At 39.1% G+C, this 25334-nt stretch overlaps 2 protein-coding genes across 2 annotated transcripts; both read left to right on the top strand.

The window, feature by feature from the left end:
- The first annotated feature begins 13871 nt into the window (after positions 1-13871).
- LOC134743900 (large ribosomal subunit protein mL62) lies at positions 13872-16721 on the top strand. The gene is made up of 5 exons (XM_063677533.1): positions 13872-14135; positions 14423-14524; positions 14785-14868; positions 15406-15575; positions 16150-16721. Exons 1-5 carry the CDS (start codon positions 13980-13982, stop codon positions 16241-16243), a joined length of 606 nt encoding a protein of 201 aa, XP_063533603.1. The 5' UTR covers positions 13872-13979; the 3' UTR covers positions 16244-16721.
- Positions 16722-17593: 872 nt separating this feature from the next.
- Positions 17594-24721, top strand: LOC134743899 (clusterin-associated protein 1). The gene is made up of 12 exons (XM_063677532.1): positions 17594-17661; positions 18340-18536; positions 19190-19357; positions 19552-19647; positions 19816-19884; positions 20112-20260; positions 21264-21396; positions 21547-21631; positions 22032-22127; positions 22436-22555; positions 23655-23753; positions 24589-24721. Exons 1-12 carry the CDS (start codon positions 17640-17642, stop codon positions 24708-24710), a joined length of 1356 nt encoding a protein of 451 aa, XP_063533602.1. The 5' UTR covers positions 17594-17639; the 3' UTR covers positions 24711-24721.
- The last annotated feature ends 613 nt before the right edge of the window (positions 24722-25334 follow it).

Raw genomic sequence — 25334 nt, 5'->3', positions numbered from 1 at the left:
TTTCCTCTTTTTTTTCTTTTTTGCGTTTTTAAATCTTAATTAGGGGCTTCTTAAAGGGAAGCGAAAATTTGATTATTTTTGCGCTACGATGCACGATATAGGAGATACAGCTAATACAGCCCTATAAAGATTTTGTTTCTTTTTTTTTTTCATTGTATTTTTCATGTATTACTTTTGGGTTACATAAAGGGGAACGAAAATTTTATTATTTTTGCGCTACGACGCATGGTTTAGGAGATACAGTCCTATATATTTTTTTACAATGCATGTGCTCGAAAAGTGCGTTTCCTACGGAGCCATGTCGTGCGGAAAGTACTGCTTTTCCGCACTAGTGCTTTTTGTTTTCAATTTTTTTTTACAGTACATATGGTGCTACTTTCTCGCACTAGTGCGGAAAAGAGCACTTACCGTGCATATGTCGAAAGTTTAAAGGGCCATATGTACTGTAAAACGTACGATACACGTGCGAATAGGTAATTCGCAACTCGTGTCGATTTAAAACACTCCTTTTAATAATTAAACTTATTTGCCATGACATGTTTTTTTATTTACTCGCACAATGCATAGTAAAACATTGTATGATACACGTGCGTAAAGATGATTTCCGCACTTGTTGCATAAATAGCAATTTTTTTTATCAAAGAATGAAAGAAAGTCTCGGTATTTATAACCAAATTTTACTTTAGTGGTACCTTTTCCCTATCACTGTCACAAATGTATGTGGCGTTCACGTAAACGCGATATTTTTAAGATTTCCCTGCGCAATGTTGCCAGCTCGCTCGCAAATCAAACATGTACTTACAGTTCTTTTGCATAATGGTGACATTGTACAATATCTATGAGATTTAAATAGGTAAAAGATAATTCGACGCATTCTTTGCTTGCTTGTTGCTTGTTGTTGTGTTGTTTGCGTAACTTCTTTGAATAAGTTCCGTTAATTTGGCGCACAGGCGAAGTAAACATGCGTTGCGTACGGCAAGGTCACGCCGCGGCCCCACCCTGCACGGCCTCCGTTGCCCATTCAGACCGCCCGCTAGCTTCGTTTGAACGCAAATAATATTTTTGTAATATTTGTTTATGCAGTGGATGCAAGTGACACAAATTCATACATCTTATTTATCCCGCATTTCAAATTAATAAGATGTAAACTCTAATATCTTTAATATTCTTTTGTAACGGTGACAGCCTGTTACAACAAAATCATCAAATATCTTATGAAGCTATGCCTTAATAAGACACAAAATCATTTAATGGACCTATTTAAACGATTAAATTCGACCTAAGTAATTTTTTTTAACTCTAATTTTTTTTTGTGTCATTTAGAATTTTATGACATAGTATCAGATTGCAGTGGACGTAATTGACACAAACTATGTTTTCACACTAAAAACACTATCCTAAATGCAACACAGTTACATGTTTTCTCTCGAATATTTTTTTCTCCAAGATAATTCAAAATAAAAAATAATTACCACAAAATAACAAATTACTAGAAAAGCAAATTATATATATGACACAAAACAAAATGTAAGATTTACATCTTAACAAAGTATTCATAAGCGAAAACAGAATTGACTTTAATATTTTTATAACCTAGGGGTCAAAATATAGCCAGCGGTACAGGTCTATTACGATATACATATCTGTTATGTTTAAACTTTTTTTTTTTTTTTTTTAACCCAGGGGAAATCCGTTAGGGATCCCACCCGGCCCGGGAGAGGCCGAGTGGGTATGTCCGACTCGCACGGACTAAAACCCCTGGGGTGTTCCGACGCTCGCTTTTGGGCGGGGTTACGGGAACAACTTTGCAGACCTCCGAGACCCCGCCGGCTGTTATGTTTAAACTTAGCTCAGCTCAGATTAAGTTACGCAAGTATAATATTAAAATTATGTAGCGTGATATAAAGAGATATAGCGTTATTATTCATTAACGCGCTACAGGGTTGTATTAGCTTGAAAAGCGAAATTTTTTACGGAGCCCCAAATAAAATAAAATCGTTCGTCAGCAATTGAACTGTGGACCAAATATACAGGCGACCGTAGAAGAGCTGGCCTTTGATTTTTTTAAAGGCTCCGCGGAGCACACTTTAAATAGAAGTTATAGAAGCTTAGCTAAATAACTAAATAGCGCTTCGAATGAAACATTTTTCTTAGTAATTCTTGTTTCATACAGTTTTGTTTACGAATTACACAAGAAATCGCGCTACCTATAAAGAGTTTCCTTGGGATTGTGATTGTGACATGCTCTGTATTGAGGGGAGCTTTTACTGATAGTGATAAGTCAAAAACATCAAATATCATACAATTGAAAGCGCGCGGTCAAATGCGACGATAATGTATTTGCCAATATGGGAGAATACAAAATACGTATAAAGGATGACTCACGTTAGACCGGGCCGTGTCCGGGCCGGAGCTTCCGGCGCTTACTTTTCTATGACATGACAGGTGATCACGTGGTGCTTTCCATAGAAAACGAAGCGCCGGAAGCTCCGGCCCGGACACGGCCCGGTCTAACGTGAGTCATCCTTAAGTATACTAACACCAGTCCAACTATAGACAAAGACTATAATGACTTCAATATCTATCATACATAGTAGCGTTAGTCTGTCCGTCTGTCCGCTTTCCATCCAACGGTACGCGCAATTTGTATTGTTGCAGTAATTTATTCGCTCCTTAGTGCCTCATTGACTTCTGGGAAAACTAGAAAATGTTAGCATAAGCACACATTGTACTGAATCCAACGCCACGGGGAGCCCGTTGGCAACGTAAGGTGCTTTCCATGGCTTGTGACTGTTATCATTTACCATGGGCGCCGGCAGCAGAGCCATCAGGTAGTGCACTTTCACCCCCGACATGACATTATATAGGTAGTTTAAGTTGGCTCATTTATATTAGTCAATATTATATTGTGTACCTATATGCAGATACGCCTTCCTGAAAGTAATTAATCCTGACGGCGTCTAACTACTCTAACTTTGTTTACCATTTTGTAATAAATTAATAATATGTAGATACATACTATACCAACGGCCCACGGTGAGGTGACTTTTTCAGGTCGCTTGAAAACGAAACCTTACACTGTACTTACCTACCTTGTTAGTTTTTATTCGCGAGTAGTTTTATTCCTCTAATCACCACTAGCAGGGCCAATAAGTGGACATCAAGTTAAAATTAAAAGAAATAGCTAGGTATATTATATAGCAATATAGCTGTGTCTTTAAACTTGATGTCAACTTCTACTTAAATATCATTGAGAGATTTGAGAGGCTATGAAATGGAATGTGCACAGTGCACAATGATGATACCTAATGACAGGCAATACTTACGTTAAATGCAAAAAGCTTATTACGAATGGTTATAAGCACAAAAAATATTTATAAGTATTATTCATCGAGTAGGTATACAAACAGACAGAGGCTGTTTTGCGTGGTTCGTCTGATTCATGTAAGTACAGCGTGCTACTTCATTACACACTACTTGACGCGCGTGCCTCCGCACAGACTAATGAACTACCATTGCTAACCAAGCCCAGTCGAACATTGTAGCTGTTTGTTACTTGTATGTTACTAAAAACTAAAAGTAAACTGACTATCAGTCCGCCGGACGATATCGGCCTGTCAGTTGTTCGGAACATAATTTTTTTAGGGTTCCGTACCCAAAGGGTAAAAACGGGACCCTATTACTAAGACTCCGCTGTCCGTCTGTCCGTCTGTCTGTCTGTCACCAGGCTGTATCTCATGAACCGTGATAGCTAGACAGTTGAAATTTTCACAGATGATGTATTTCTGTTGCCGCTATACTAAAAATAGAATAACATAAATATTTCAATGGGGCTCCCATACAACAAACGTGATTTTTTTTGCTGTTTTTTTCCGTAATGGCACGGAACCCTTCGTGCGCGAGTCCGACTCGCACTTGGCCGGTTTTTCTAACTGACAGGGAACGCGAAGCGAAGCGGCGCGGCGGGCCCATGGCGTTTGCGTTCGCAACCAGACCGCCCACGTACTAAGACACTTCTATTCTATGTATCAAAAGGATAGATTCACCCCGCTCCGTGCCGGTGCCGCTTCGCGTTCGCGTGTTGTTCGCATTGCGATGGATGGATTCGACTCTCCGTACTTTGTGCAAGCAATTGAAACACGAGCAGAATAAGTAATCGGTACACCGGTAGGATGATAGTAGTGATGGTTCATGTCTTCATGACTACAAACCATTAACGGAGGATCGTCACGCACTACTGACATGTCTAATATATTATATCTTGAATCAGATCTTGAAGCTCACGTCAATGTGACAAATTCTACAAATAGGGGTGTCATGAACATGAAACATGATATATTTTTAATTCGTAAAACACTACAAGTACAAAATTATCTTCTTGTATCATGGTCACGCGATAATTTGTATATGTCATTCAGACCGCTGAACGCCACATGCGTGCAATACATTGTAGATGTAGGTAGGTAAGTAGATAGAGTTAGACCAAGATAAGTCTACAACGATTATGATAGCACAGTGCGTTTTTTATACATCATAATTTCATAGAAGTTTGAACTTTGACGTTTATAATAACACTTGCACTGCGTGCGCTATCAAAATCGTTGCAGGCTTATCTTGGTCTTTCTAGTCTCTACACATTTTTGCTTCGACTATGAATAATAATAATAAAGTTAGGTACTTATAAAATATTAGCTACGGTTCATACTCATGTAATAATAGACTAGGTACCTACGTATAGCAATGTTGGATGGTTTTAAGGGCATGGTCGAGTGGAGCAAAATTAATAGTTGTGCTCGAGCGGCGGGCGCGGCTCATTGCTTCTGTTTTCAGCACGCATAGCACACCTTTTTGCTGACTGTAAATTTTGTATCTGTTTTTTTTTTCGGAAATCAAAATCCTAGTAAGTATAGTTAAATAATTTAAACCGAAAAAGAGTGAAAAGGTTTTCTTTTTGTAATAGGGTCTTTTGCCGGGTAACGTTGAACCCACCAAAGAATTGAATTGATCGTTCAAAAAGCGCAATGTTTAAAAAATCGCATGCGGTTATCGTTGAGGTGAGTTGAAGCCCTTAGAGTACTTTTATTGTTATACTAAGTATCTAAGTAAACATAAGGTTTTTTTTAGTAGGGCAACACTTGCGTCTATATGATCGGGATTTACGTCTTGTCGAAACTACGAGATAATCACAGCACAAAAAAAAATCTTTAGACCTTCCGATCTCACTTTTTTCAGTCAGAACCTATAAGAAAGGAAAACGGTAAGTATCATAATACTTTTCAATCTGCTTCTATGGCAACAAAGTAAGAAGTAATTACATGTAATTACCAAAGCACTCTAGTAGTAAAACCCGTCCTCAAGCAACTCTGCACTCAGAACAAAAACAGTAGCATGCAACAGATCATCGAATATATAATTAACCTCATTTGCATGCCCAAGCGCATATCTCGCGGCAATTATTCTCAGAGTTATCTACGCAAGCCGAGCGAAAGGCGATGCGCCGGCGCCGATACCAGGTAATTGTTTGATTGGAGTCATTTAACACTTAGTTTGTGGTGTTGCTAAATTTTATTGTACCTATTGGCTATTCAGGGTTGCTTTGTTTATTTACTGCGTAAATTTGTGTGCTATTGGCTACACTTATTGATGGTCTGATTACTCTGAAGAGAATTAGTATTAGGCAAGTAGGTAAGCTGCAAAGATAATTGACCCCCCCCGCATAGGAAATTATTTGCATGGGATCAGTTATATCTGCAGCTTACTGCACTTATAGGTACTAGTAAATAAGGGGAGATATATCCTCAATTTTTGCTTAACGCCTTAAGCAAATGTTGGACGTGGATTCAGGTTCTTCTATTTCTCTCACTTGAACGTAAGCGTGAGCGGGATGGCTTATTTGGGTGCCTGGGATCGCGGATATCATGTTTCAGACTTTCATGTTTTAATTTATTGTAAGTTTTAACAAAAAAAAGTAATCTATGCATTTGACAAAAAAAAATGTGCGTTATAGAAGTAATTTTCGACGAAGTTACTAAAGAAAGGCCCTAAATTGCTAATTAAATTTTGGGCAACTGTATTGTGATGTAAAAAAATTGCACGATTTTTCAACAAGTTCAACAACTCTGCTGACTGAACATAATGCACCTCAATAATTAAATTTTACTTCTACTACTTATAAATAGGAATAATACAAACATACTAAATTATAATATTACAAAATTAAAACTAAAGTTAAACCTAGAAATAGAATAAAAACACAAACTATAAAATATAAGTACTTACCTATAAAAACAAAAGCAATTACAAAGAGAATCAACTAAAACTAAAACTAAAATTATAATATGAGGAAAAAACCTACTTAAGAGGATACATTATAGTGGCCATTTTTCCATAGTTCTCAACATTTTCCTCTCTGGACTTTAGCCCTAGATGAATATTTATTTCTATATGAGTTCAATATTACCAGTACCTACCCCGTCAGCGCGACGGAGATATTTCCTCTATACCCACGACGACAAATAAACTTATATGTTTGCTAAATCTTCATTTGTTTTTGATAATTTGTTTGTACCAATTTAGCAAGGCATTGTAAAGATGGACACATTGAATGGTCGATGACATACATTTGACAATGCAATCAATGCAATTATTTAAGTAGGTAGCATGCGTTGTGTGACACAACTTATTGTGTCACAAGTGTGAATGGTGAAGTTTTATTGTCCAGAATAAATAATTTCGTGAATTAAAATAAATAAATAAATATTATATCAAAATTTTACACTGATCGACCTCATTCCACAATAAGCTCAATGTGCTGTTGGTACTAGACAACGATATATAGGGCGTATAGACGTATAGACGACGATAGCTGCGAGGCATATCATCTCATCTATGAAGAAATACTGATCTATACTTACTGTTAGAATGATTTTTCAGCGTAGCCCTAGAAAGACATCACATCACGACCTTATCCTCAGGGACAGCGGAGTACATTGATATTATTATTGGCAATGTGCAGACTGCAGAACGTACCATCAACGCACCGTAATGACTGTAAATCAATCTTAATCAAGGATACGAAGGAAAACATCACATACGAATGTTAACGGCCTGAAAGTCTCTTGCATTAACCAATTAGCAATCTCCGCCTACCGTTAAAACCATAAAATGTGGCATTTTAATTTAATCTTACATCATTACCAAGCTAAGAAGAGCCTTCCCTGTTTTACCATACCCTAAGATCTGGGTCTAGGTACGCTGGTAATTAAATTATAGGCCAAAGAAGAAGAGCGTGAAGCTGCGAGCACAGCAGTGTATTAATAACAATTTTTGGCTGCAAACGATTTAATTAAGAAATTTTATAGCGTGCTATTTGAATTTTATATGTGTGCTTTCACTGAGTATGAAATAAATATACCTTCACACATCCACCAACCGTGGAGAGGAACATTTTGTCCATGGTTCTTGGTTACATCAATGTTACACGTGTGCTTTCACATGGAATGTACCGTCACACTTCCACCAACCGTGGAGAGGAACATTTTGTCCATGGTTCTTGGTTACATCAATGTTACACGTGTACTTTCACATGAAATATACCTTCACACATCCACCAACCGTGGAGAGGAACATTTTGTCCATGGTTCTTGGTTACATCAATGTTACACGTGTGCTTTCACATGGAATGTACCTTCACACTTCCACCAACCGTGGAGAGGAACATTTTGTCCATGGTTCTTGGTTACATCAATGTTACACGTGTACTTTCACATGAAATATACCTTCACACATCCACCAACCGTGGAGAGGAACATTTTGTTCATGGTTCTTGGTTACATCAATGTTACACGTGTGCTTTCACATGGAATATACCTTCACACATCCACCAACCGTGGAGAGGAACATTTTGTCCATGGTTCTTGGTTACACGTAACTTACAGTTGTGAGGAAAATATAGAAGTTGAAATACCTTATCTAAGTATAGGTAGGTACCGTTAATTTTGAAAAGAACTTACCTATGAGTTTCACGCGCTCTTAAAAATATTTATTTAAACATACTGAAACCCAAAAGAAAATAAGAAATGTCTAGTACCTCATCAAATATACGTTTAAAAGCTCCGTTTTAAATAGCTTGAACCAATTAGCCCCAGTTATCAACAAATCTAATATTACAGTGATTTTCTCGGCCGTTTATCGATCAACTGCGTTGAAGCGTTGTTATCGGCGCAGATTGAATCTCTCGATCACAGCTCTCGATCGAATCAGCGAAAGTTTCTACGTGATTGAATTGCTGTGAAACGGGCCAGGTAATATTTAACGGTCCTTTCGGAACAAGAAGCCGAGATGCACATACCATTCAGTGCGGGACTAATCGCGTTCAGAGAAGTTATTTATATACACCGGCAATCTGTACAGTACGATTCGTACTCTTACACACGCATAACGCAGCGTACTACGTTGGCGAACAATACGCGAAGGCAAAGCGAAGCGATGCGGCGCGGGGTGAATCAATCCTTTGATACCTATAGATGTGTCCTACGTTGGGCGATCTCGTTGCGAACGCGAACGCCGTGTGCCCGCCGCGCCGCTTCGCTTCGCGTTCGCGAGTTGTTCGCTTACGTTTTACGTAAGACGCAGCGTTAGCCTCTGAAGTTCGTAAGATTCTTAGTTGTGCTTTTATAGTCAAGAAAATTAGGTTCCACATTGGGATAAAAACAGTAAGACTCCCCTTTGTGATCCGGTCCTCTGAATCTTTGACTAATGCATCATAAAACTGCTAAAACTATAAAGCCTCACAAACATCACACACACACAAACATCACAGCTAATCCATGGTGTGATATTGGTCCCATCCTTGGCTACTACTTCGAAGCCCGAGTGAGCTTTTAAGCATTATCTCATCCACTTCTCATGATTTGGCATAGCATGGTATTTATAACATAGGGCAATCTTTGAGGCCTTAGCCTTGGCAACCTATTGCTCTACGATGAAACAGGAAAGCGCTAAGATTTAGAGAATCTCTTCATATAAGGAAAAATAAGTCAGAAATATAACTAAGACGTTGATTTAAACTGTTTCACGTCTGAGTGATGTGTAACACTGTTTCTTGCGGAGCAGGTGCACCGAATGCGGGGAATTCGGAAAGCCGACATACTCGTGTGGCGTGCGCCGCGACGCATTATCATAATTGATGAAAGCAGCCTATCCATGTGGCGATTTAGTTTTATGTAGTATGCGCTAAATGCACAGTCTATTATTAATATGAATAACATGGCTGGTGGTCGATAATTAACCAAATTTTATTTTGTAAGTATCATTACATGCAAAAAATGTGCGACAGAGACAGAGAAGAAATAAATTAATTAAATGGTATATCAAGGAGATCGTTCATCGTTCACTTGGGTATGTGAACTACCTACTTCAGAAATAGGTAATACAATAATACATATATATAAGGAGCAGAGAGAGGATACACATAGGAGAGAATAATATATATTTGTTACACCTACTAAAGAAGGCAGCACAGGACCGTGGAGTGGCTAATGGAAATCTATTCTGAGAGCCCTATGCCCTATGTCCTGTCTAAAGTTGGATAACATACCTACTTATTTATGCAAATAAGTTAACTAGATAAATACCTAAGTTTTCAACAAAATTCGTCTACCAGTGTATCGGAAATTGTTTAACTTCAAATCTTAACTGCTGATTTTTAAACTGAAAGGGAGTGTTGAGGTTTCATCATAGGTCCTGTCTTGTCCGAACTTTACATAGACTAAAAAAAGGAGACAAGTGCGGGACAAGGGTATTTTTATCTGCCAATTGAACAGATACTACAGTAACACTAATCATCGACAACAACAGAAGGCGCGGCTTTCAGGTTGGTCAACAAAAACCAAACAATTCTTAGTAAAACCCACGAATTCTGAGAAAAACCGGCAAATCACGTTTCTACTTAAGTACTGCAATAGGTACATTTATTGTCAACGTATGCTGAAGTATCACGTCACATCACGTAAACCGTCTACTATATTTCTTTGATGTCAAGATTTGAGTGTGTCTCGTTGAGACATTGCTTTTGAGTGACCAGTGACCATGAATTCGCTTCGCCGTGTTTCAGTCATTTATATCTTGTCTTTATTAGGGGAAGTAACATTCTTGGGCATAAGTAAGTTGGACTTCTAACTAGCTTCGGGCACGCACCAGTCACTATGTAAGTGTATCACTCGTAAAATCAACAATTCTTCTTTCTTCATTTTGAGCACATCGATGCCAAATTCTGAATAAAAAGCGATTAACTGTGTACAGGCGGGTACTATATGCACAGATAATCCTACTGCGAAATCGAAGTATCGTTTCTGCCTCACTTATATACTTACGATACTCTTTGGCCTCACTTTAACGCTCTTCTTGCATATTATATTTGAGAGACAGATAAAGAAGTTTAGATTTTTGTTTTCCCTGGTAGCGCTTGATCCAGATTCTCATTTTTTGGCACCATAGTATTGAAATTTGGGATTCCGAGATATCAGAAAGATAACTTGGAGAAAACTCTCTTCTCTCATCAGAAGATATAGTCCGACATATAGTCAACATATAGTCCGACAAGAAAGTGTAGAAAATGATTGAGGGCGCCACTTCCTACGTAACTGTCACTTTTTTGACGTAAAATGCTTAAATATGGCAACAATTTACCTAGTATGGAAAATTTTTAGTTCCATTTTATTTTATTTCACTATAGTACATACCAAAGTCAATACCAAAGCAAGAAATATGATGTGCAGACAGCCAGATATGACCACACAGCGTGCTCATAAAGTCACACTATCGCTCCGCTCAATTACTTAATTAATAACCAATAACAATCCACAAGATAATACAATAACAGGCATTATGCGATGCAAAAAACGTTTTCTAAAACTGCTCCACACAATGTTGCTGACGATGTACTTAATTGAAATGTTAATCGGTATTGTACTGTTTCTCTGTGTTTATCTGATGTGGCAACACTGATTGGGGGCTGGACCTGATTATTTATTGCCAGGCAATTGAATACGGCGCAGAGCAAAGGATTTTGCTAGCCGCTCTAACATTACTTACTGTCTTTAGATATCCTAAGAAGTGATAAGTGGACGCCCCTGTTGCGTTCCCATACACAACCAATACGTGACATAACAATTATGTCAATAATCGACTTTTCGGTCTCTTAGAACCTTGTCATTGTAACAATACCTAGACTATGGATGGTATAGAAAGGATGCCAATCTCTTATGAGTCTTATGGCAGAATTGTTGCAAAAGTGACCGCTTTCAGCTTGAAATAATAGTTCCTAATCTCTCCGGTGGCGCTAGTTAGGCTCTGGAACATGAGTATAACATGAACCATATAAGGCAACAAATAACCCGACCAAATTACGTAGGTTGTTTTTGGTAGTATTTCGGTGTATGGTGGCGCCGCCTAATTACTGTTTTTTGATGGACACGTTTCATACATAGAGATTTGGCTCCTTTATATAGTCTCCATGACCTAAACTAGCATAAAATTTCGAACAACTTTCAAATGTCACCATGACAACTTCAACATGCCCAACGAGTGTTTTTTTTAAAAATAACATTTAGTGTGTTATTTCTACATTAAGGCAATGTTTACAAGAGTTAGCTAATTTTAATTAATGTTGTCAAAACCGATTGAATTATTTGTCTGGAGCGGAGCAACGGTAGATGGCGCTGCGGTGCAGAACGGTCCTAATTAAACCAACTGGAGCGTGAAGAACCGTCTTCGCTCGCTGCGGGTACGGTGTAAGTATTATTCGCAGTACTGCGAATAATACTTCATTGCATTGATGGTTAACTTAGTTATTTTTAACTAAGTATCCGCAGCGAGCGAAGACGGTTAACTAAGTTAACCATCAATGCAGACATACGAGTCACCGTAACGTATTAGGCCGACTGACGGGAGCCGGGATATAAGATTGTATTCTGATCGCGGATCATGTATGTAAGTACCACCGCTAACTCGTTTAAAAAGGGTGCTTTTTACAAGAGAACGAATGAAACAAAACAATATTTACATTCCCGACCCTTATAATATACACCCGATAAGAATTTCGTTTCGTTAGCGAGATGACGCGGTCAGATCAGGGCCATCTGGCGTTATATTCGATAAACCTTTCTTGTATTAAGTTATTATACCGACGCGAACAGAGGGCCTACCGCGAACCACGTTCGACGTGTTGCCTCCCTGTCACACTTACGTACGAATTTACAAGTGCGATAGGGAGGCAACACGTCGCACGTGGTTCGCGGTAGGCCCTCAGATCATATTGCCATTCGGACGAGTTTAAACATTAGATATGACTTATACACCTATACCTATGCTAGTTTTGTTTGGGTAGTTACATGCGCGTATTATTTCCTATAGGTTATGGGCCCAGCACGCTTTGACTCCTCTTCACGATTACTACCACTCACTGGTCGTTTAGCATAATTGGTTTTGTTAATTAAATAATATCTTTGAATAAATATGATAACATTGATAACTGTAGATCGTATAACCTAAAACTTACAAAGTATTATACAAACAAATTAACTAAACTAAATTCAGAATCTAAGAATGGACTCTAAGAATGGACCACAGTATAAATGTATCCAAATTTTTAATAAAATCCCTAATGCTATCAAATACGAACTAAATGAGAAAACTTTTAACTCTAAACTGATGGTGCCTTTCTTACGACATAATTTGCTAGTTGGGTGAAAAGCCTATTAATAGAAAATTGTTATTACACAGTCGAATCATTCCTGGAAGATAATACGTTAGATAAATATGACACCGAATTAGTGTAAGACTGTTAACTTGACATATTGCTGCCATCACTTTAATATTAATTGACATTCATTAAATAAATAATAATTATAATAATTTGACAAGTTAATTCAATCAGACATTATTATATCGGTGCATTGTTGACGTTGCTATTGTTGAAGTTACTAAATTAATTTATGAGACTAACTAATAGGTTACTAAACCACTGATACGCTAATATGTTAATTTTATTATGTTACCTTAATTACAATATGTAGATTAGAATTAATAGAATAGAAAAACTGTACTATTGTGTGCCCTTACAGGGTGTCATATGAACTGGCTATATAAAATGTAACACCTTATTATGTACATGACAAAATGCAATATTGAATAAATGACTAAATGACATCTATTCAAGATGAAATACTGGGAAGCATATTTTAGTTTAGTGTTGATTACAATCAGCGTGTTAAACTGACCACAAAAAAATAGAGTTTTAAAAAGTTGCATATTCATTCGCACTCGTAGTTTATCTGGCGTTGTCATGAAAAATATCTGGAGATTTTCGTAAAATTATTTTTAGTTTCCCTTTCTGCATATTAACTAAGTAAAAATCTGTAGATCAGATTCTTCATTATCATACACAATAACCGTACATTGATTGATAATACTTTTCTTGGTCTAACTCTAACTAATTAGTGATTTAAGTACATATGTACTTAAATGACTAACATATTATTTGGTTATGCACCTTCCAGAATTAATACACATTAAATACCTATTGTGTAACATCCTGTACGAAAGTGGAAAACTAATCACAAAAATACAAGTAAATGTAGGCGCGAAGGGTTATCGTACCATAGAAAATTTTAATTTCGCGCCTTTTTCTACTAACAAATTTGTTTGATCGGCTATATGTTGTTTACATTCTGATCGTGTGTAATATCCCTTATTCTGATTATTGGGGAATAGCTATAAAATCGCGAAGTTTTTACTGTTAACTCAAACAGCGCACTTGACAGCTGAGGAGCTGACTGACATTGACGTTTCATTTTTAAGGTTATAATTAAATGTCGCTTTGAATCGGTAATCAATAAATTTCAATTTATGCTTAGTTTTAATTAGAATTAGTATAAGACACAGTAAACACAATCAATAGTTTGTGTTATTTCGGCATTATGGCGTTCACCCCGTTGAGAGTGGGTTTTATACAAAAAATTGTTCAGAATGCATTCTATACTACTATGATGAGACGACCGATGGCTTACAAAAGCGCTATTTCTTTGGAGACATTGTACCCCAACAGTTCTCTAAAACTCAGCACTCCGTCGTTTGTAAGTAGTCTTATTATTATAGATTAATCTAGCATTATTAAACTATCTTACAATACCGCCACGCAATAACCTCTAGTTAGCTAAAGTGGTTGTAATGGGTAATAGCATAGATTAATTTACTTTATTTCTTTATTTAAGACAGTTGCCTTTTCTTTTGCGCAGAATAGTATACATATAAAAGTCTTTTCTTATTTATTTATTTCTTTGTCAGTTTATATAGCATACCTTCTCTGTGACTGTATATATTAGTCAGTGTGATTATATTTGGGTCATCCAATGAATTCCAGAATGCTGACCCAAAGGAGAAGTTTACTGGTTTCATCCCCATGGAGAAACTGGACATCAAATACAGTGCCAGCTCCGGACCGGGGGGACAGAATGTAAACAAAGTGAGTAACATACAATCATTGTAGGCATCTTACACTGGGTTACTAAAGGCTTCTTTAGACAGTGTAACTGGCAGTGCATGCCAGTTTTGTTATATTCCAGTATTTAATAGATTGACGGAATTTGTTGTCAGCAATGTAAATATACTTGCACCAGTAAGTACAATAATAAGATTGATGACAGCTCCTGTGTTCCCGCCATGTATCTATCTATCATAATTAACCCCAGGTGATTTTATTTGGTGTCTTTATTATTTGTTCAGGTGCACACCAAGGTTGACCTGAGATTCAAGCTGAGTGAAGCGGACTGGCTGCACCCAGAAGTGAAGGAAAAGATGATTGAACTGGTTAGTGTTCATTTATTAGGGTTCCATAGTTCCAAACTAGGAACCCTTATTAATAATTCCAGATGTTTATTCCCCATTATTTTGGCTCTTGTGATTCTAGAACACAAGCAATCAAGATCTATTAAGAGATTAAATATAATCAATACTGCAGTGCATTAGAATGTACACTCCATTTCAATCATTAATCATTTTATCATTGCTTTCTTTAAACAAACAGTTGTGGTTTGTTATAACTATAAAGTAGCCTAACTTCCAAACTGTGTATGTGTGATTTGTGAATGTTATGTGTATCATTGGACAGCTTGATGTTGCATTATAATAACATTAACTGGAATTCTCAAAGCTTATTGCATTGTCAGTTAAGTGTATCCAATAGTTCTACACTCTGCACATGGGCTCCCAGGAACTGTAGCAAAGCAATTGTGTGGCATCTCCTCGCCTTGGTTTCTTGGCTCATAAATGCACAGAGCTTGTGCTTAGGAATATGCGTTGCATTGTGATTTATGTTTACAGGTAAATCTTTTTCATATATTTCAGCATGAGAAGAAACTATCCAAGGAAGGGTACCTGATTATCCGCTCGGACGCTACGCGCTCGCAGCAGCTCAACTTAGCAGACTGTCTCCAGAAACTTCGTACTCTTCTGAGAGATGCCGCTGTCACGCAGCGAACGCCTTCGCCGGAGACACTCGAGAAAGTTAGGCAGAGGTATGTTTCAAGTTTTTCTATTCCGTTGGTTGGTTGGTTTTTCTAAAAGAAATACATTTTGTTGTTGTAACCTTATTCTAGAGAAGGCAGAGGAGCAACACATGAAAATTGCTCCATCGACAAGAGTCTTACTCTTAAATATATGATGATGAACCTTATTCTAAATATTTTGTGCATACATATTTAAATTCATATTAATAAACGCCTGTACTAATTTAACGAGCAATTTTTTACAATTGTTACATTCATATTTCGTTCAACAGACGTAACTTATACGTCTCATGTCAGTAAAGGGTCCCTTGCAAAAACCGATTGTAACCAAAATTGTTATGATTATAACCTGACGCGATCGCTCATGATTTTGCTCCTATGGTACTCCTGTGGTACAGAGGGCCTTTACACCACGCCACGTCTCTCCATACCCAGCAACGATTCTAATATAACTCCGGAAATGTCAACTTAGAATTTTTATTGATATCAATAAGAATTCTAAGGCAATCAAACCATGGGGTTTGATTGCTGTGTGTGTAGGTATCCATCTTTCTTCTAATTATTGACAATATTTTATTGACAGACACCTGAAAGCAGCGCGTATGCGAGTGTCACTGAAGCGAGAGGACGCAGTGAAGCGCGCGCAGAGGCAACCGCCGACCGTCGTCGACTTATGATTCTTCCACTAATTGGCCGCGTTGCCCTAGGCTGCAGTATTTTATGACAATGGACTAACACATCTGATATTAATTGTGTTGTGTATGTATATGTAATCAGACGCCTAGCAAAAGCTGCTGAGGATAGAATCCCATGTTCTTTATGAGAGGATCAGAAAACTGGGTAAGAGGGGACTGAAGACTTCTCTTTAAATGTTCTATTTAGTGTTGTCCATTGCCATTCCGTCTGTAGGTCAGTGTCCAAGAAAACCCTCAGCTATTTTGAAATTCGCATTGCGGTCCCTAGAGAAGAGAAGAAGTCCGTTAAAATACCAGAAAAGTGGCAAAATGACTGTCAAAATACTTGAGAATTGGTGGCAGTCAGCCTGTTTTTGGCTGCCAAACGCGTCCAGTTACCAGTACCTTTAGTTCTTTTACTTTGAACGTAATGTATTTAGATTTTAGATATAATATTATTAATAAAGTTAAAAATTGTTTATTTGTACTGTTTTACTTTTTTAAGGTTGGTATATTCCACCTGTGCCATTTCTTGGTCCAATGTGCATTGCGTCATTTGCGTCTCACTCTCTCACTAAGCAAAATGTGAGACGCAAATACACATTGGACAAGACAAGTGGAATTCCACCATAAAAGATTGGTTTTCTAAAACGAATGTACTTATGTTTATGTATCTAAAATAAAATCAAGCCTTAAAATACTTCAAATACAATTCAGAAAGCTTTGCCTCACACATTCCGATTGATCAGTTGTCTCACGAACGTCTGTTTCACTCTCTCCCGCAAATGTCAATGGCAAATTCATAATCTGATTCGCGTGTGTGTGCTCGTCGCTCTTAAACGACTCCAGTTATTAAATGCTATAAGTTACAGAGGAGGAATATGGGAGAGGCCTATGCCAAGGGCAACCAGACAAGACGTCTGCGGAGAAAGGTTAGCAGTAAATATAAGTTACAGATCGACCTGAGAAATTCATAATCTAAAAAAATCAATGTGTGTTTGTATAGAATTCCGGACTTTCTGAATTCAGTTGATTTCGAGAGACATTCCGGACGTGTGTGGCCGGCCTAACGCACCTTGGACTTAACCGACCCAATGTGGCCAAATTAACAGTAACCATTGGTTACCATGGCAACGCATGAAAACAAACAGTGAGTTCAGAGCATATAATCACTACTAGACTTATATTGACCGGAATATAGACCGTGATTACCTTTTGTATTATTTGTGAGCTCTCACGGTCTATATCCCGTATAAGTCTAGTGAAACTAACCGTGAATCATTCAAAACTCTAATTATTATCACTACGTTCTAAGTGAGTTGTCATTTGCAAGTGGGGAGGATAATCTGGCAATCAACCGAATTTAATTGCAGTAATTTTGCTATTTATAAGTGTTATAATGTCGTATAGAGATCTAAGAAGTAAGTATTTAAGATTTAAGGAATTATTATGTTTAAGGTTACCTAAAAATATACTTAAATGTAAGAATTTGGTTTAATATAGCACCGATAAATTTAATTTGTTTTCGTCTTACAGTACTTTACCTATTTATAGCTTAAAGTACCTACCTAAGGTAAGTAGTACCTACTTATCTGACAGATCGGATTTATATTATAATTTATATACTTACTATTACAGACGTGCACTGCATAATAAAATGGTTTTCCATCGTATTTTCTCGGAAACGATCGTATTTTGTCATGTTACTTCACTTATTTCAGTCAACCTCAGTACTCTTTACCGAGACTAACTGAAATAGCAAGACACGTTCATACGTTTCCGTTAAAATACGATGGAAAATTATTATGCACTTATGCACTACATCTGTTCCTACTACTATTCGGTTAAGTGTAAGGCCTGAGTGGACGCTCGAGTTGAGCGTGCAGCGGGGCGGGGCGTGCGGCGTGCATGTTAAACAAATGCAAACGTATAAGAGCGGCCTTATAGTGCACGCTGCTCAAATCACTTGTGAGCCCGACGCCACGCTGCACGCCCCCCTGAACGCTCCGCTTTGAGCGTCCACTTAGGCCTTACACTAAAACTTCAAAGGGCATTTGCAAATTCACATCGACTACCGGTTACCGTGTTAAAAAACTTAGATTTCAGCGAAGCCATGCGCGCTCTCGGCTACCCCCGCCAAATCAACATGGAGAGTTTCCGCAACCCCAACTGGGAGGCGGTTGAGGAGTGCACTCGCTGGTTGGCGGCCAGGGTTGAACCTGATGTAGAGCTTCGTGGTGGCCGCGCCGATGCCGAGCAGCGGGTCGCGCTCGTCACACATGCAATAGCACTCTTCGTAAGTTGTACAGTCGAGGTCAAAGATATGCTTACACTTTTGCACCTTCCTCCTTTGTAATAAGGCGAAAAATGTAAACATATCTGTGACGTCGACTGTACTTAGAAACCTACTATCTACAAGTCTTATTAAAGTTGGTTCCATAGCCCACGGGTTCAATTGGTTAAACTGGTGGTTGGTTCAACTGGGAGGGGGTCGAAGAATACACGCATGTGGGTAAGTATGTTATTGAATATGTAGGTGTCTGTATGTGTTAGTCAACTCCCCACAGCCTCCTGGGAGCATAGCCATTATGACAATCGTTAGACGAACGAAATGCGTAACTGTCACTGTCGCACTAATATGGAAGAGTGATAAAGACACAAAGCATTTCGTTGTCGTAGCGCAAGCGATTGTCACCTTGGCTAGGCACCCTGATCCAATTAGTTAACATGTGAAGCTTTGGCAACCCCTATTGGGAGGCAATTGAAGAATGCCTACACACTGTGTGGCCACCGCGCAAGTTTGGAACTTTTTCTTGTCAACCACGGCTTTTCTTTTGTGTCGTGAATTTTCATTTCATTTTAAACCGAATGACACAAATGGTGTGTAAACCTGTGGAGCTTAATCCATCGTTACCTAATTATCTGTTTACTTTCGTTTCTTTCTCCTAGCATTCCCGAGCGAACCTAAAGTTGAATGGCAAGCGCCTGTACGGTGCTGACGGCTGGGCGGTGCGCGAGCTGCTCAAAGTGGCGTCTCTGCTTCGCGACGCCCTGCAGGCGCCGCCGCCCGACGAACAGCGCCCTGACGTACCCTTGACTTATGACGTCACGAGTCGGGTAAGCCATCCATAGCTGTTTTACTACCATTTTGTGTAATGTTAAAAATCCATGTTGGAATTAGGCCACGTTCAATTGAGGAATTAATCCTAGGTCTACGGTTGACGCCATGTACCTCTTCACTTTCAGTAGGAAATGTTGTTGTTACAATAATGAAATATATAAGTAAGTATCTAATATTGTTTCTGTTACAGCTAGGCGAAATCAAACAAGCAAGAGCTCTAGCAACTGACATCACAGCTCAAGGATCGTTTTTATTTGACCTGCTTGGTAAAGAAGCAGAACGTAAGGTGAGTCTAACTTGGTTTTAACTCATTAAATTATATGTCACTAAGTCTTTTGCGATATAAGTACACTCCATACTTAAACTATGTTACTCGTAGTTTCCATTCCCATTCCTGCTCGTTCTAGCAATTTCATTTTCATATAGGTTATTAATGATAACAATTGGTTCACAGGAGCAACGTGAACAGGCCCTCGCTCGTCCGCTGGACATGTCGGCCATGGAAGCATGTCTTCGCCGTGCGGTAAGTGCTACCGATGTAGCAGTTGATAATGATAGCTCATCTCAATACGATTAATTAAAGCGTGTTGGTGTTCAGTGTATAAAAATATTTAGAATCTTCGACAACCCCCTAAAGAATCTCAATTTGGGTGCACGGCGCGCATTCTAAGTGGGTGGGTAATATGATCAGTGGAAGAAGTCTAGATGTCTCATGAATTCTTTACTTTTATATCTTAATGCAATATTTAGGTGGAGACAGCGGCAGCACGAGTGACTGACGCGCGCGAACGTATCGACAATGTGGCGGCCTCCGAAGCAGCACTGGACGCGAAACTGGAGCGCAGGCGAGCGGAGCTGCAGCGTGCCGAGAAGCGCCTGCTTACCGTGCAGAAGATTAAGTAAGTGTTTCTGTGAATAGGTCAGTTTGTGCAAGTACCTACCTATAGGGCGCGAGTTAGATGGCAATGCGGCGTTCGGCAACACACCAGACCTTGTCGGGGTTCTTGCTCGTGAGGCTGTTTTCTGACTTAACGATAAGGATTCGGGGAGACGACAGTACTGCGGCTTAAATTGGCGCGGACAGAAAAAATACGGAGCACTATACCGATTCCGTACTATTAAGTTAGCAAAGGACCTAAGGCGCAAGTTTTAGCAGTTGAGAACGGCAACAAACTAAGTACGGTAGGTATAGTAGTGTGAATAGGAAGGGTGCCAAAAAGCACCTAAATACGGCTATATATTGAGCATTCTACAAATACTGTTCTAATTATGAGGACTGGCAATGATGGTAATGTTGACCGGTCAGATTTAATGGTTTTTTTCTATAGTAATACTTCATTACAATTATTTTTAATGTGTCACTAGTAACGTATTATCAATGAGGATATAATAAGATAGAGCGGTACTGTCATAGTACATTTTGTAACCACTGTAAATTCACTGCCATCTATCGACATACTTTAAAACTAAAAATGAAGATTTAAAAAAATACGTTAAAATGTATTTAAATATGGATAAATTATTTTTTGATTTGCATTAATTATTTTTATATGATTTTGACCCATGTTCTTACACTGGTATGCGCTAAAATTATAAATAACAAACGAAACAGTCAACGCCCTCTATACGAGTGTAGGCCAAAACTAGTGGCGCCATCTGATCGAGAGTCAAATTTTCGTGATTTTCGAGGCACGTTTTTTCCTTAGACTGTATCCATCTATTACGGAGTTATATCTATCTTTGGTATTATTAAGTCGAATAAACGGTCGACATGTTATGATGCGTTTTCGAGGTTCTTCGATTGGGTGTGGTGCTCCTCATCCTCCCGTTTAAACTAATTTTAATATGTTCGATTCTCATTGTTGTTTTATAGTTATAATTAATACTTCGCTTGTTCTGCAGGCCAGCGTATCAGGGCGAATTGACAGCTCTGGAAACCGAGATCGAGCAACTATGGGACCAGTACGTGTTGCGCTACCGCTGTGTTGAAGCGCTCAAACACCAGTTGAGCGTGCTGGAGACCGCTCAAGCTGAGGTCAGTTAATGATGGCGTGCAATAAGAGTAATTTTATAACGTTTTAGAGCGGCATTAAGACTTAAAGAGCCCTTGAACTTTAGGCTTATTCAATGTTCAATGTGACGCAGAAATTATTTGTCTTACAAAAATTATTATAATTTGTTCCAGGCGGCTGAAGAGCAGCAGGCGGCTATTATGCAGCTCATACACAAATACGAAGCGGAAGATGTGCTGGGGAAACTTAGCGAATCAGGTGCAAAACATTAAATTCATTAAATAATGCCTTTGTATTTTTACAATGGCGGTGCAAGACCAAAATTTTATGTGGGTAAGGTACAGATTTAGCTGCAGAGATGGTTGACTCCCCTGCAAACAAATTTTTAACCGGGGGGTCAGTTAACTCTGCAGCTGACTGTACATTTTGCGACGCCCTCTTGTGTCCGAATTATGCGTAAACCATTGGGGCGCGAGGCCACTCGGACCGCGAGGCCGTAGGCTGTGGCCCACATCGCCTACGCCTAACACCGCCCCTGTTAATCTTTATTGGTAAAATAAACACAAATTGGGAATACCCATGTAAAAAGAATGACTGAATTGTTCATCAAATATGATCAAATCACACAAAATTGTTTTATATTTATTTTTATAATCAGATGAGCTGTATTCAAGCGACGACGCAAAAGAGTTTGAAGCGAAGCAGCCACGGCCGGCCACGAGACCCAAGACACGTCTGCGTATTAAAACTGCAGGTCAGTTCAGTATACCTAATACCTGCCAATGTGGTGTTTTCTCAAAACATTGTACCTACCACTGGTACCAGGGAGGTAATGTTGGGTACGTCAATGTACTTATTTTTCACTGCTTTTCGTTTCTACTCAGAGAAGTGGGTGAAGCGGAGACGTCTTGCTAGTGCTGGCAGTTTGGGAAAGTGACGAGTTTAGAGAACAACGCCCCCAAAGTGGAATCAATGCAATAGCCACGATCAATTTGCCGAGATAAGAAAAGTCGAAAAGCAAAGACAGACAACTTAATTATATAAATTTGTTATTGTTTGCAGGTACAGGTGCCGCGGAGGCTCGGCGGGCATTCGGCAATATGGCGGGCCGCGACTCGCTCGACGAAGTGCGGGATGAGGACGACTCGCGATCAGACTCCGATTCGGACCGCGCGCTCTACGGTAAGACTAAACACATACACACTATACACTGACGAAAAGCAGTCTGTCAGTCTAATGTTGTACGATAAGATCGATAAGTATCAGAAAAAAACCGGACAAGTGCGAGTCGGACTCGCCCACCGAGGGTTCCGTACTTTTAAGTATTTGCTGTTATAGCGGTAACAGATATACATGATCTTCAACTGTATAGCTATCACGGTTCATGAGATACAGCCAGACGGACAGTGGAGTCTTAGTAATAGGGTCCCGTTTATACCCTTTGGGTACAGAACCCTAAAAAGTTTCATGTACTTTTTACTCATTCAATGCAAAGCTACGGTCGTAGCGCTACGTCGTAGCCGGTATTTAGCGTAAACACGTCGTAGAGGTGAAACCACATTCGATAATGTGCGTTTTTGCTGTTCGTTATGGTTCGGTATGTCAGCATCAAAAAGGTAGTGGCCACATATGTATATCGTAACCACCTTTGTTATCATAGAAACGAGGATGTGTTCCTATTATAATTGACCACTTTGGCCGTCACTATGTAAATGATGCTTACTGCATCTGTAACCTATGGCGGCCAGACCAAGGGCGTTCGCTAGCTGGCGCGGTTGCACGAAGCGGGTGAGCGGGTTAACAAAAAATAGTATGAGCAACGCTAACTGGCGCGGACGCGTGCGACGAATTTTACCTACAATGGCACCCGCGTGCGTGCGCCCTCTCCACGCACCCGCGCCAGCTTGCGGACGTTGTTAAATGTAGGTACCTACTTACTTATGATAACTGTGATAATAAGGAATATTACGCGAAACTCTGCGCAGGGGGCGCCACTACCACAATCTGAGGGTCTACCGCGAAACAAGAGAGTCGAAATCTTGTTATTTAACTCCTCTATCACTTGCATATTCCAGCGATAAAGACGAGTTTAAATTTTCGCGTTTCCCGGCAGGCCAAAACAAACGCCTTGATGCATCAATGTCATATTTTATTGTCTGTGAAAACTTGTCAAAAATTAGTTTGGCACAGTATGTATAAGTTACTCTATGGCTTATGGGTGCTAGTGCTGCACTCTGGCGGCAGAACATTGCAGTAATACCCTCTATTGTGGTATGCTTAGGTCACGATCACGATGAGCCGGCGTCGCGCTGGTCGCGCCCGCGCCCCGCCACGCGCACCATTGCCGCAGAAGACGATGATTTCGCTGATTTCATTGAAGGTGAGCTATTAACATATTGTGACTAGGTACACCACTAGGTACTTTGAAAAAAAAAAACTCGTATCTCGTTCTGTCAATCAAAAGAAAAATATGGTAACTATAACGTTGTAACTTTGAGTAGCAGTGCGAGATACGAGATATTTTCAAAGTAGTGACGATATACCTAAGTACCTATATTATCACCGCTGCGGCAATGAATTAACTTCGTAAATTAAGCTTACTTACGTGGGGTGACGTGGTCGAATCCACCCTGGTGAGCTTCAACAAAACTTGTCTGTTTGGTTTGGAACTATAGAGAAGCAAATAAGTAAACGAACTTATTGGAACGAACGTATTGGTTCGAAGTTACCCTTTGTACTTTGTACCTCAGCGAACGTGACATCAACATCTTCCTTCCTCGCGTTGTCCCGGCATTTTGCCACGGCTCATAGGAGCTTGGAGTCCGCTTGGCAACTAATCTCAAGAATTGGCGTAGGTAATAGTTTTTACGAAAGCGACTGCCATCTGACCTTCCAACCCAGAGGGTAAACTAGGCCTCATCAGGATTAGTAGTAGTAGTAGTAAATCACTTTATTGTACAAAACAAAAATTGTTAACATGAATTGAATTGTTACATGATTAGTCCGGTTTCCTCACGATGTTTTCCTTTACCGGAAAGCGAGTGATAAATATCAAATTATATTTCGAACATAAGTTCCGAAAAACTCATTGGTACGAGCCAGGGTTTGATCCCGCGACCTCCAGATTGAAAGTCGCATGCCCTTACCGCTAGGCCACCAGCGCTTCACGTGGCATCAACATATCAAACTATTTAAAAAAAAAAAAGTTTTTTTAGGAGTTGACGGCGGCGAGGGTGGCTCGCTCAGCAGTTCTTCTGAAAGCGAGCTGCGACTGACAAGCGCGCGACCCACTGCTGCACCCGGCCGCGCTTCTGTGCTCAGCGACAATGAATTTTGAATTCTGATTTGTAATATCCATATGGTATAATATAGACATTAAAGGATTGGTTGTGTTTGTTTGGGGGCACTAATTCGGGTCTCTATTGTTTGACATAATTATTGAAAGTCATAATGTAATGATTGGCATATTATCATTAGTCATAATTTGGTTTTTCTCAGAAACGCGTAACTTTTCATGATTGCCATTAAACAAACCTAACCTAACCTATCTATAGGATAACCCGAGGTTATGACTTTCAATAATTATGTCAAACAATAGAGACCCCTTATTACCAACTGTCTCAGTTAAACGGTAAACCTTTGCCTTTTCCTGGCACAGAACGATTTATCGACCACATACGCACCAATAGAATTTCGACTTTAGTAACCCGATTTAAGGTTCAAATGGATCTTCAAAGCAAAATGCATGTGGATTTTATTGAGAAAACTGTGTGTATTGGTGCGGCTTGGAAATCGGTTTAAAGAATACCTACCGCGCTTGGATTGGCTTTTTGCCCAAGATTTTTTGTAGTAGGTGTATTAATCATATAAAACAAGCATATTTATTACGAATTTGTATTAATGTCGATTTACACGTGGCAATATACCCAATTAAATAATTTCGTACCTATAAATAAATATT

Source organism: Cydia strobilella, chromosome 9, assembly GCF_947568885.1.
Source record: "Cydia strobilella chromosome 9, ilCydStro3.1, whole genome shotgun sequence".
Classification (NCBI taxonomy): Eukaryota; Metazoa; Arthropoda; class Insecta; order Lepidoptera; family Tortricidae; genus Cydia; species Cydia strobilella.
This window is presented reverse-complemented; position numbering and strand designations above follow the sequence as displayed.

Coding starts and splice junctions, on each gene's coding strand:
- LOC134743900 (XM_063677533.1), top strand. CDS start 13,980: ATGGCGTTCACCCCGTTGAGAGTGGGTTTTATACAAAAAATTGTTCAG. Junction 14,525..14,784: donor GGGGACAGAATGTAAACAAA/GTGAGTAACATA, acceptor TTATTTGTTCAG/GTGCACACCAAGGTTGACCT. Junction 14,869..15,405: donor AGGAAAAGATGATTGAACTG/GTTAGTGTTCAT, acceptor CATATATTTCAG/CATGAGAAGAAACTATCCAA.
- LOC134743899 (XM_063677532.1), top strand. CDS start 17,640: ATGTCGTATAGAGATCTAAGAA. Junction 19,648..19,815: donor GTAAAGAAGCAGAACGTAAG/GTGAGTCTAACT, acceptor ATTGGTTCACAG/GAGCAACGTGAACAGGCCCT. Junction 19,885..20,111: donor AAGCATGTCTTCGCCGTGCG/GTAAGTGCTACC, acceptor TGCAATATTTAG/GTGGAGACAGCGGCAGCACG.